Here is a 12,157-nt window from a genome sequence, read left to right on the forward strand (position 1 = left end):
CCTATCGGGAGGCCGTGCTCGGGAAAATTCAGGCGTGTCGATTAGAGAGTGGAAACTCTGAATAGATTAGGTACGGTAGCCCCAGTGCGCAGACTAACTGGATAGTCGGAGGAGAGGCAGGTCCTCGAAGTTTGTTTGGTAGGTGTAGGTTAGATAAAGTGGGTATGGAGCCATTAGATGCGAGATGGGTGTGAGGTTGAGTTCGAGCTGCGACACCTCCGACAGGTCGAGATAACTCTAGTATACTAGTTGAACTGAAGGTTTACCTGTCGAAGGACCGACTACTGGTTCGATCCGGGCGGTGAAATCTCGTATTTTCCTCCGGAAGGGGATCGAACGAACGAACCCCCATGAAACAAGAATCTAGAATCGAATCAATCCCTCCATCGGGAGCACGGCAACATCGGGGAACCCGTCGGGCCCAGTTGCTTCATGTCTCATCCGCAGAATTTGTCGTAGTCTCCTTGTAGTTACTGTGGACTCGCAGATGGAACAGAAGGTTTCTCAGCTGAAACCGATAACGAGCCAAGGAAAGGCAGGTTGGGTGCCAGGGAACAAAAGCGGAGCCACTGAGATCGCAAAACAGGAACTAAACTAAAGGGAGCCACTTTCAGCCCGAATCACGGGGGGCTCCGTTTCCGACTCCGACAGGGAATCAGAACCCCTGGGTGGATCACCCAATTTTCCCTTTTGATATCATCGGATCGGCTGGGGGGGAGAGAGGAGGTTGATTATTTTCAGACTAAGCAGCAAGAACCTGAGTGTTCACATTCTACAGGTGGACTGAACCACGGTCTGGGTCTACGGAGTAAAGTCCGTAGTAATGGTTGGTGCCCGTCGAGCTGAGCTCGCTTGAGACGGAGGTGAACTCCGGCGCTTGCGCTACCGCAAGTACTTACTGCCTACCAATGGCAATGGTCGTCGAGGAACACGACACGACAGCCTACGAAATTCGATCCCCATTATTAGGCAGGTTATGCGAAGGTTGTCTGGCTGCTTCCAACTCTCTTCTGGTATTAGCATGTGTTTCTCGAACCTCCTATTCTGAGATTTAGCGCGCAATCACTGCGCCGCATTCTGTTTCTCCATACCTCTCACCTTCAGAACGCAAAAAAAGACGCATCCAGCTGGGGTGGGACCCGTTCTGGCTCGTTTCCCTTCCCACTCCATAATCATCATGGCTAGCATGCTTCAGGTGGTGATCGGCAACTGGGGGCCGTATGCACATCAGGTTGGCCGCTGCTCTTAACGACCGTACTAAGAACAATCCTTGTCCGACAGATCAACTATCTACGGATAGTGAGCTTGTCAAAGTAGCCTTCTACAAGGATATCTGGATGGATCAGCTCCTTAGCATGCATAAGTGTCTGTGCCTCAAGACACCCTCTCCGCCTTATGTACGGAGCACGGATGGAAAGCTCGAGTGCAGCAGTTGATGGATGTGCCTCTTTAATTCCCAGTGTGCGGGTTTCAAGGTATGCTTTTGGCCTCTGATCTTGATCTTGTCATTTACAATGAACCCTTATGTAATGGCGATGTCATGCCCCCATCATCTCCGATCGCTAAAATAATATCAGCCAACATTATAACCATCAAAATATCGCGACGGAGATCTTTGAACCGGTAAAGAGCACGACGGGCTAGCAATCACCATGTTTGCCCCGCAGTCCGTCCCCACCCGTTACAGCCTACCAGCTACCAACCACATCGATTTGTCGAAGGCCGAGCCGCCGAAAAGAAAAAAAGGAAAAAGTAATTATAACATCATCCTGCAACGTCCAGAACAACGCTGGCTTAGCTTGATGCAGAATCCTTTTAGGCGAACGAACTTACGATGGTCGAGTCGCCGTTGGGGGACTACCACTACTGATTTTGGCGTCGAGTAATTATAACATGTGTGAGTGGGTCTGCCGCTCGAAATACGTAGGGCATCATCTCTTTTTTATTTCTTTTTGGCACTAACCTCCTTTGTGTCTAGTCCGATTGTCCGTGAGGTATCTAGACTAGAAAGTGGATGACGGTGTGTGGGATGTATCGATTCGAGCGACCTAGACTTTTTGATGACCGTACCTGAGCATGCTGCACTCCACCATAACCGTCACCAGCTACTATGCAGCACTTGATACACCACGATATGCATCCACCGTCTACTAACAGAGTGTCTACTAAGATAGTGCGAAAATCTCATCCCCATGTCCAATACTTACCCCATGGAGAGTATTGGAAAGAGGAGGGATAATTCTCGATCAACAATCGGCTGGACCCATCTTGGCAGGAGATGCAGCGCCAGCAAAACCAAATGAACAAAGAAAGTCACCGTATTTTTATTGACATCCATGGTACCCTGATTTGAAATCAGATGTGTATGAACCATGGTTCGATGTTTTGACCCCCTTTCTTCATAGTAGATAATATAGTTGCATTCCTTTCTTTGAGTTCGGGAAGCTTAAATGTCCGATATTCGACCGTGGGCTTACACCGGATGTATGTAGCTAAGTAGGTAACGTGTATGTATGTATGCGTGCTGTCACTAACCAGACTTCCTGTGAGGTGGCTGCACAGTGCTGGGGTCCTAACGCCGAGTTATACATCTGTATGTATTGCATAGTACTCCGCAGGTATTCTCTGTATCTGGGGAAGATACTTCGGCCGGACATCCTCATTTGTTTCATCCTACCACACATATAGATGCCCAGATAAATAGGAGAAGCCATGGTCGGCCAATTGATAAGGCTATACTTTTAACCTCATACAGGTGGTTACTTCGAATAAAATCCCCTAGCTAATCAATCCAATTCACCCATGAAATCAAAACCACCAAACAAAACATCGTAACACTAATACCCAAACCAATACATACATACCATCGATCAAACAATCAAACTCCCACGAATGTCACCCTACACGCCGATCCCTACTGAATTCCCCCTCCCACCCCTTATGTAATTCCTCCCTTTCCTCCAATCCAGACACCCCGATAGTATTCAACCTTGTCCAACCACGCACAACAGAATACAGAGGAGAGGAGATGACAGGAGGGGGTTATTTTCTCCGCACCGGGCAAGCAAGCAAGCAAGCAAGCGGACGGATGGAATGACGAGCTCGGGTTTTGACATCTACGGAGCCGCCCGTAGAGTGCTTGGTTGATTTACACCGTATATAGCTTGTTATATGGGGACTACGTATTTTTTTCAAATCAATCTATAGAAGTAATTGCTTCTCTTTATTGCTCATCGTTGCAGTTATAGTACTTTAGAATAAGTATAACCCTTGATTTCACTGAGTTAAGTGCATCCCATGGATGATATTGTTTGCTTCCTCCCTCGCCACAACAAACTGAAACCGGGACTGAGATCTAGGCTTCCAGATTAGTTCCCGATGGGATTATCCCGTCGGGCGGTTATGAAGCAAGCAAGCAACAATCTCCGCGTTAAATTGGACATACGTAAGTGGTTGATGGAGGATTCAGCCTAACTATTTCACCTTACATGTAGACAGTTTCCTCTGATTCTTATTTGGCGTTGAGTGTGAGTGAGAGAAGGTCCTCTATCTTTTTACCTATTACGACCTAGTATACTAATTCTCCCACTTCCCTTTCTCATGGGAGTGAAATATGGTAACAAACAAACAAACAATACAATACCGGACATGAATACACAGTGATTGTCAGATTTTAGTCCGGTAAAGTAAAGAACAAGAAACAGAAAACATGTGATCTGAGCCCTAAGGGCCGGCGCAACAGCCAGCCAGTGGCCCAACGACATTCCATCCGGGCTAAAAGGCAACCTGTTATGTTTAGTCGTGGTGGTGGTTGTCGGGTGTCCGGCCCCACCATCCGACGGCGAAGATGGAGCAACATCGAACAACAAAGAATAGGAGTCTGGATGTGTATGTGTGTGTGCAAGTGAACTGGTCAATAGGTAAACTAACTAGTTTTACTTTTTTTTTTCCTCGCTAAGTAGTAGATGGTTGGGACTATTCAGCTAGTAGATGATGAGAGGATATTTTTAGCCAAGTAATCACACACACATCATGATCACAAACAGAAGGATGTCACGCCGGGTCCAGGCGGGACTGTTGATCAGAGGGGGGGGGAGATGATGGAGAGGGGAAAGAAAAGGAAATGAAAATGAAAATGGATTGATTCATCTTACGGATACTCTCGAACTAAACTAACACTAACTAACTATCCGTAGGCTATCACACACACGCACACATATTTTCGTGTCCACGCACAATACCACTCACTCACCCCTCCTCTCCTCCGGCCTGACAGCCTGCATGACTAGGTACATAGGGCATGTAGGTCTTAATTAAATTGACGTGCTGTGATTCGTGGCCGTTGGTTAATTTTCTTTTTCTTTTTCCCCTCAAATTTTTTAATTTTTCGTGCGCGACGATAGGTATGTAACCTAGACCACTAACTAAGGTGGACTTAAACCTATCTAGTACGTAGTTAGTTAGATAGTTGGTGGTGAGTCTAGCTATGTACTAAGCTTGTAGGGAGGGGGTGAAATGAAGTGGCTGTGAGAGAGAGCTTCTTTGTCTAATTTCCCTTCTCCTCTTCGCCCTTCCCTTTCCATTTTCTTTTTTTTTTTCTCCTTCCCACGCACTGACGGCAGCTAGTAACGGGTGATTGTCGGCTATCCTGTCGATGTGGATTTTCCCGAGCCTTTTTCTTATTTTTTCGTTGCTCATCATCATCCCTTATGTGTAGCTGACTGGTGAGGTATTATTAGTAGTGGAAATTACATTTTCGCTTATAGCATACATCCATAGACGCCTGTCTAGATCCTCCATTCAAGATGGAATATATATATTGATCGCTAGCTGGCTGGCTAGCTAGCTAGCCAAATCGGTAGTTAGAGGACACTAGGGGATTTGTATCACCCCATCTAGACCAGACAATACTACTACTACGACTACTACTATGTGGTATTCACTACTGACCTTGGAATACTCCGTAGTTCGTAAACCAAATACATACATACATACATACAAATCATACGGCAGTGCGTACCTGACATAGCATGGCATGGCATATCCGAGCACACGAAACAAAGCAAATCAACCTTCTTACCCTTACTTTCCTTATCCTTTTCAGAAACTCAATCTGGCGCAGCGGAAACTTTAACTCGGGTGACTCGGGACGACATGCGCTCTTTTTTGTCGCTGCCAAAGGAACAATGATGCAGAAGCGTTGGAACGGTTTTACTGGCTTGCTTGCTTGCTTACGTTTTCCCGATGCAAGACAGGGTTTGTTAGTGACTGTAGGTATTGGTACCAGGATATATACTTTGATGGTGAAATTAGTCCGGAGTTCGCAGCTATACGGAGTACTCTGATTCGAGATGCTCATTCGCGTCTTACTTTTTGAAGTAGTTGTAGCAGCAGCCCTACGTACCCAGTCACATATCACATGCTCATATCCAGATAGATTATGTATATGTGTGGTAGTCTAGTAATAGTAGAACTATCCTATCCTACCCATGTATATAGGAGAGAGCCTTACGGTGGATGTCACTCACTTATTATGTCACTAATTAAATGATCATCCCATCCCAATATGACTCACCAACCTATGAGATGATGTCCTCGTCCAACACTTCTCTCCCTAGAAGATTAAATAAATTCAACTAGATACTAGACCACTCACTATAGAGTGAGGCATACTAACTTACTGTCTACCATATACTACCATACGCCCCCTCATCACCCCACAAGGCAGACAGAGGCAACCTTGGGCCTTACGACTTACCTACCTTCCTAATTTCCTCTAGGGGCTTTAAAACCACACAGCACACTGGCTGTTAATCCTACCTATCTACATACGCACTCTCCTCTCCTCTCCTCTTTTAGTTCCTGCCCATTCTCCCACGCAAGAGAGCACCCAAGCAGGCAAATAAACCTTCACTCTCGTTCCACCCGTTCTTTCTCCATCCCGCCCATCCAAGCCAGCCGGAAATCACAAAAGGTCAATCACCCAACCCCGTTACTTGTTTTGATTTTGCACTTGTCCCAGTTATTCCCTTCTCCGATAATGGGACGTTGCCTCCTTACCCTTCCCCAAAGAGAACATAAGGAGAAACACGGAAACCAGCCTTATCTGAACTGGTTGAGACGGGGCTACTAAGCTGACTGGATTGGTTTGGTTGGGGAGTGAGATGAGGCGCCGCCCGCTTGATTGTTTGATTGCTCGGTTGCCTTGGGAGGGCTTTATTCGGCGGAGAAAAATGAGACGCCACTGAGATCATATTATATGGTATTAATATCTATTATGTGGGAGTCAAGGCGGGTTATTGGGTTTGGGTTGGGTTGAGGTACGTATACACTTACTTACTTAGATTGCTTGCTCTTTATTGAGTACTGAATAGAGGGAGCGAGTTGGCTGATTGTGCTTTTTTTCCTGTCTGTCTATCTAGATAATGTATCTAGCTATCTGTGATGGGTAGAAGAGTGGGCATGCATTGTCCAGTTGAAGGATGTAGGTACATATGACAGATAGATAGACAGGTTACTTCAGGGAAACAGATACCATCCATCCATTTAATTACCCATTCGCCCTATATTTTCCGATTCCTGCGATCCTCTCCCCAATCATTTACCAGGTGGCAACGACATGACATATACCTTAACACGCAAATCATACATCGCCATCTATACTACTGAGTACCTGAGACCTAAAGGCAAAGCACACAAGTAATCAGAAGGTCAACGAAAGAACATTCAACAGTCACCCGGAAACCAGATCCAGAACACAGAAAGACTACCATGAGTCCTTACCAGTACTTGTACCTGGTCGAATATCCCTTCTAGTGCACTATGATGCTTTGCTTCCAAACTATCTCTTCCCACCAATGTAACAACAGCACACACCCACACACAAAAGCTAATTCTTCCTACTATACTTCATAGAGCCAGAAAAAGAGAAACTCCAAGTATTGGTATTGGTCATAGACCAACCCGACTATACCCCACCCCACGCAGGTTCGTCATGCTTCATTTCCACATACACCAGTTCATTGGCTCGCATGTCTAGCGGGAAACAAGCAGATGGACGTAAACGCAGAACCAAAGAGCCCGATTCGAATCCAGACGGAAGAAAGAGAGAGGGCTTGCCTTCCAACTCCTTTCATTTCCAGTCCGACTCGACATGCTTCGTACCTATGCATCTCTCTACATCTACAGTATTATGGCTTTAGATGGCGGCAAGTCGCTGACTGGATTTACCAAAAAAGTAGGGGAAAGTGGAAAGGGAAAAAGAAGGAATGATACACATACACATACAAGTAGCTACGCCACACAGCAGGTAGACAGTCGAGGAACCATCAGCTATTCAACCAGTAGGAATAGAAGAAGGCTTGCCACAGCAAACAATACACAACGCACAACAGAACAGAACAAACAGGGCGAAGAGTGAAGACCTGAGGGCTACTCTGGGCACCGAGAGAATGATACCCAATCCGGAAGAGAGTAAGAGGGTCACACAAGACATGAATGATGAGGTGGGAGAAGTTTGTCTGGTCTGTAGATTTCCTTGAACACGCGCAGAAAATGTTGGATCAGCCACTGAGGAAGGAGGCTCGGGTAGGACGAAGTGTAACCAGGGCTGGGACGGAGTCAGAAGACCGTTTGGAGTCTCTTTAATTTCTTTTCTTTCTCTGTTTTGGGAAGTCGCGCATTGCCACAGACATTTCGCGCTAGTGAGTGAGAGAGTTACCTTTCTTCTGTCTTTTCTTGTCCTTTTCCAAAGGTGTGGATGAAGTGGTACACACACTCACATACTACTCACTATTTACTCTGTACTGTGTACACGACATGCCGTAGAACCAGCTGTAATTCAAACGCTTCCAATTGTAATTGCTTGACATGTTTGATTGCGCGTGCATCCAGGTCGTTGCGTCTAATAGGCACTGCCTTGATCCATACATTCCTGTTCCTTCAATCCCGAGCAACGCCGGTCCGCTGTTGTACACTCATTCTATTCCTCCCAGCTCGTGATCTGGACCAGCATGTAATCACGTGAACAATAGAGGTATTGAAACTGAAATAACCCAAATAAACAAAAAACAAATAATGGAACAAAAAGATTGCGCAGGAAGAATATGATCACGCTGCGGCTTTGACGGGTTCAGTCGCGGTCTTCGACCCCGATTTAGCGTCAGGCGCACCCTCGATGGCAAGAGGAGTCGCATTTTCGTCATCCTCGTCTTCATCGTCGCTCGAGGAACTGTCCACTCTACGCCCGTGGCGACGGTCCTCCTCCCGACGTCGACGGCGCTCCTTGATAATCTCTTGCCAGCGAGCATCTACACACCTGATTAGTATGCATTGTGGGCCATGGATCTTTGGGAACATACCTCGAATTTCCTGCGTCTTGACCGCATACGCCTGAATTTCCTCCTTGGTCAAGACTCGCAGAACGATCACATACTCCGCTCGCTCCTCATACCGCTCTCGGCCAAGCTCCAAGGCAGCAGGGTTCACAAGTCGTCGGTCTATCTTCGTCCACCGGGCGCCCGGAGGGATGCCCTTCTTGTGCGCATCTTTCAATGGGGCCACGCCTTCTCGAACGGGATTGGGCTCTTCCGGAAACTTCTCACGGGGAGGCTTCAGGATGCCTTTGGGTGCAGGTGGGTCCTGCTCCTTCGACGTGGCCTGCTCAGACTTCTTCAGCTCGTCTGGGCGGCTGGCATCTGCTTCTTTGAGGCGCGGCAAATCTTCGCTTCGATGACGAGAGTGAGACCGCCGGCGACGGGCGCGATCGACTGTCAAATAGGGGGACAGTCGCTCGCTGCCACTGGCTGAGACGTCCGAGCCATCAGGCTTCCTGTGCGCCGATGGCTCGCGTCGGTATTTCTTCAGGTCTTCATCCGAGGTATGCTCATCAGACTCGCTTCCTGAGCGACGTCTAGACGGTCTGCGCGACCGACTGTGATGCCTTCTATACTCCGGGTCCCGAGCGCTCCGGTCCCGGGAGCGATGGCGGTCGGGCCGGGGGGAGAGATCATAGTCAAAATCGTCCGAGTAACCGCTGGCGAGTACTGCAGTCCCTAGGCCCGTACTCGACCCCGAAGCTGCGACAGCGCTCTTAGCAGAGGTTCGCCTTGAAGCACGGTCATCGTAGGAGTGCCGGCTACTCGTATCGTCATCATGTCGCCGATGTCGCCGATGGTGACCAGGGTCGTACTCATCTCTATAAGAAGAGTAACCTTCGTCGACATCCTGGTGCAAGGATACGGGGGCCCTCTGCCAGGATCGCCGCCTGGCGCTCGCCAGATCTACATCACTGTCAGCGGAGCCGTGTGTGGAACGCCGCACACGGCTGCCTTGGTCCAATTTGTCAAAGCCTCTCTGAGACGGAGGAGGCCCGACAGCTCGTGACTCCTTGCGAGGCAGCAAGTGAGGGTCGTCAAGGCCGGTCAGACTAAGTGGCCTGTTCCTTGGATAAGCCCCTCGCTCATAGCGCAGCCTAGCAAGTGAGTCTTTCTCCATCTGCTCCGATGCATTGGTATATGAATACGCATCGTAGTCGTCAATATCCTCGCCTTTCCGGAGACCTCCAGTTGGGGGATACCGCAGACGAGGGCTGTGCTCGTACACCGGATATCCCCCATGAGGCACTCGCGACCTTGATGCTCCCTCATGAGGGTCTAAGTGCCCAGTATCGCTGGCATAATCAGTGTGTGAGAGATGATGCCGCCGGTGGGGTCGGTGCGAGGAGGCCGGTACAACGTAACGGTCATGGTCTCGACGCGGGCTAGGGGTTCGCTGGTGGCCGGGGACAATGACAGGGGAAGCCCGGGACAAGGGCGATGCGGGTGTGTCATAACGGCCGGAGGAATAGCGAGGATCCACCGCGGACATGGTGCTGCTCCGCACTCGCGGGCGGATGGCATACTCCGTCCTTAACTTGGTGGAATGGCCGGGGTCTCGATATGTAGTGGAAGAAATGGGTTGTGCTTCCAATCGGGGTTCTCGCACCAGGCGAGGTTCGTAGGAAGAAGCGTAGTTGACATCGGCATGGTAACCCGGGTATGGCGGACGGCCGGCAGAGAGGTGGTAGGGATCGTAGGAAGCACTGAGCTGCACGGTGCCGGTGGAGGCCCGCATAGGATCGATCATACGCGATCCGCTGGGAGACATGGGTCGGTAACGCGCAGCGGGACCCATCCTGAACCCTTGCAGATACGTGAGATTAACAATGGACTGCGAAGTGCTATTTCCGACCGAGGAAATGTGGGGTTAGCACAGCGCAAGACGTCCCAAGAAGCTCCGCAGAAGGTTCTTGGGGTGGGCTTGCAGTGAGGGCAGAAAGGTCAAGTAAAAGAGGACTTGGATAAGAGAAGCGGATGAATAGGCAGACTTTCTGAGAAGATAAAAAAAAAAAAAAAAGTCTGTGGGGTGGTTGGGTGAAAAGCCGTTCAGGCACCCGACGAGATGAGCAGTAGATGATAAAGAGAAATAATGCCAGAGGGGCAAAACGACCCCGTGATAGGCAAGGGGGAGGGGCAACGATGGAGACAAGAAAAAAAGAAAGGAAGAAAAAGAAAAGGAAGGGATGAATTTGACAGCGATTGACAGGCCGATGCCCGAAAGGACAGACCAACCGGAGGGGGGAACAGACGGCGATATTTGAAGGGGATGGTGCTCACTGATTGATGGAACCAAACAATGGACAGTGGATTTCAGGAGAAGGGGGGTTAGATTGAGATGAAAGGATCAGAGCAAGTGCCAGAGATTCCACTCGTGCGGGGGGAGAGAAGGGAAGATAGATTGAGTATTGTGAAGATGAGAGATGAAGACGAAGCGATCTTCAAGAATCCGAGGCGGAGAACGTGTGACGCAAGATGCGCGGAGGGGAAAAGAAAAAGCACCAGAAACCAATCCGAAGCACACGGATTTCCAAGCAGTTTTGTTCCGAAACACACCCAAGGAAGTATCCCCACTTGTAGTACTCAGCCGTGGGTAGTTGTCCGGAGCAGTGAACTCCAAAATTATTGTTGTCTGATATACAATAATGCAGTAGTGTAAGACCAAGACAGAAAAGAAGAAGAGAGAAGGGAAAGAAAGTAGTGAGTAGATGCTACTAGTCAGAACTGTGGAAATGGCAGTTGGCCAACCACGGATTCGCAATCGCTGGTTTTCGGGCAGGAGCCGCAACTGCTTATCTCAGCAGCCCGCCCCATTCTTCGATTTAGTAAGGAATTGGACTAATTGGGGATGGAGCATCTCTCCCCTCCCCAATTCATATCCCATCATGTCCATCATGATCTCGCTTTTCTTTGTCTCTCCTTTGGTCATTGGGCGTCCCATTGGTATCACGGGTTCTTACTCTCCTGCCATTTCCGTCAACCCTTCCAAAGCATTGTCGGTGATTCCCAGCTGAAGATGACGGCAGTTCCAGTATGGCACACACCCCAAACCTATGTCAGTCCCACTCTCTCTGCCTGCCTGCCCCCCTCTGCCATCTTCCGTCTGTGGTGTCAAGAGGCAGACTCCCCTCACGAATTACTTTTACTTACCGTGTGTACTAAATACTAATAGCCTTAGTCTGAAGGGCCTTTCATTAGTCCGGTCTCAACAGCCGACATTGTATGACTTTCCTGCTCCATCTCAGGCGCTCCAGCACCGCTGCCCTCCACCCACCCGGGTGCCCGGGCAAATCATCCGTGGCCTCGTATCCACCTTCTTCAGTTACGCCTCGCCAAGCTAGGAGCGGATGATGTCATCCCGGACGAGTCTGAGGCATTCGGTACGCTTTTGGTGGCCCCAGTATGGAGCCCACCACCAGCCCGAGTAAGATTAAGGGCTCTGAATGGCCGTCCCGGTGGAGTCGGGCGGAATTTCTAGAAGAATGGCTCAACCATCACTGACTGTCGATCCAACGGGCGCTGCTAGCCTTCCCATGAAGCTGTTGACGGAAGTCCGGCACACATCTGCCTTGCGAGAATGGCGTCTGCCAGTTCCGCCGCTGGGAGCCACGTAACGTCCCGGGCGGCTTCAACCTTGGTCAGCCGCGGAAGTCGCATACACTGTGCCCTCTCAGTGTGGTCAGATCATCCGCGGTCCTCTTCGAGCCATAACTAGCACCACTTCTCCCGCTTTTTACAAGCCAAGGGAATGCAGATAACCTCGGGCATAAATTAGCCCCTTG

General features: G+C 49.2%; 4 protein-coding genes across 4 annotated transcripts; 2 read left to right on the top strand and 2 right to left on the bottom strand.

Annotated features, from left to right (window-relative positions):
* Positions 1-4,248: 4,248 nt before the first annotated feature.
* On the bottom strand, positions 4,249-5,671 carry An07g04690 (uncharacterized protein; the record flags this gene model as incomplete). The annotated part of the gene is made up of 7 exons (XM_059748425.1): positions 4,249-4,445; positions 4,618-4,717; positions 4,772-4,846; positions 5,081-5,268; positions 5,371-5,458; positions 5,576-5,614; positions 5,657-5,671. The coding sequence occupies 7 exons, from the start codon at positions 5,669-5,671 to the stop codon at positions 4,249-4,251; spliced, it is 702 nt and encodes a 233-aa protein (XP_059600907.1).
* Positions 5,672-6,259: 588 nt separating this feature from the next.
* An07g04695 (hypothetical protein) lies at positions 6,260-6,445 on the top strand (the record flags this gene model as incomplete). The annotated part of the gene is made up of 2 exons (XM_059748426.1): positions 6,260-6,314; positions 6,423-6,445. The coding sequence occupies 2 exons, from the start codon at positions 6,260-6,262 to the stop codon at positions 6,443-6,445; spliced, it is 78 nt and encodes a 25-aa protein (XP_059600908.1).
* A 687-nt stretch (positions 6,446-7,132) lies between these two features.
* Positions 7,133-10,173, bottom strand: An07g04700 (hypothetical protein; the record flags this gene model as incomplete). The annotated part of the gene is made up of 6 exons (XM_059748427.1): positions 7,133-7,164; positions 7,288-7,332; positions 7,390-7,700; positions 7,793-7,913; positions 8,172-8,309; positions 8,361-10,173. 6 exons carry the CDS (start codon positions 10,171-10,173, stop codon positions 7,133-7,135), a joined length of 2,460 nt encoding a protein of 819 aa, XP_059600909.1.
* A 1,087-nt stretch (positions 10,174-11,260) lies between these two features.
* Positions 11,261-11,853, top strand: An07g04710 (uncharacterized protein; the record flags this gene model as incomplete). The annotated part of the gene is made up of 3 exons (XM_059748428.1): positions 11,261-11,374; positions 11,402-11,528; positions 11,621-11,853. 3 exons carry the CDS (start codon positions 11,261-11,263, stop codon positions 11,851-11,853), a joined length of 474 nt encoding a protein of 157 aa, XP_059600910.1.
* Positions 11,854-12,157: the final 304 nt, after the last annotated feature.

This window comes from Aspergillus niger, assembly GCF_000002855.4.
Source record: "Aspergillus niger supercontig An07".
Lineage (NCBI taxonomy): Eukaryota > Fungi > Ascomycota > Eurotiomycetes > Eurotiales > Aspergillaceae > Aspergillus > Aspergillus niger.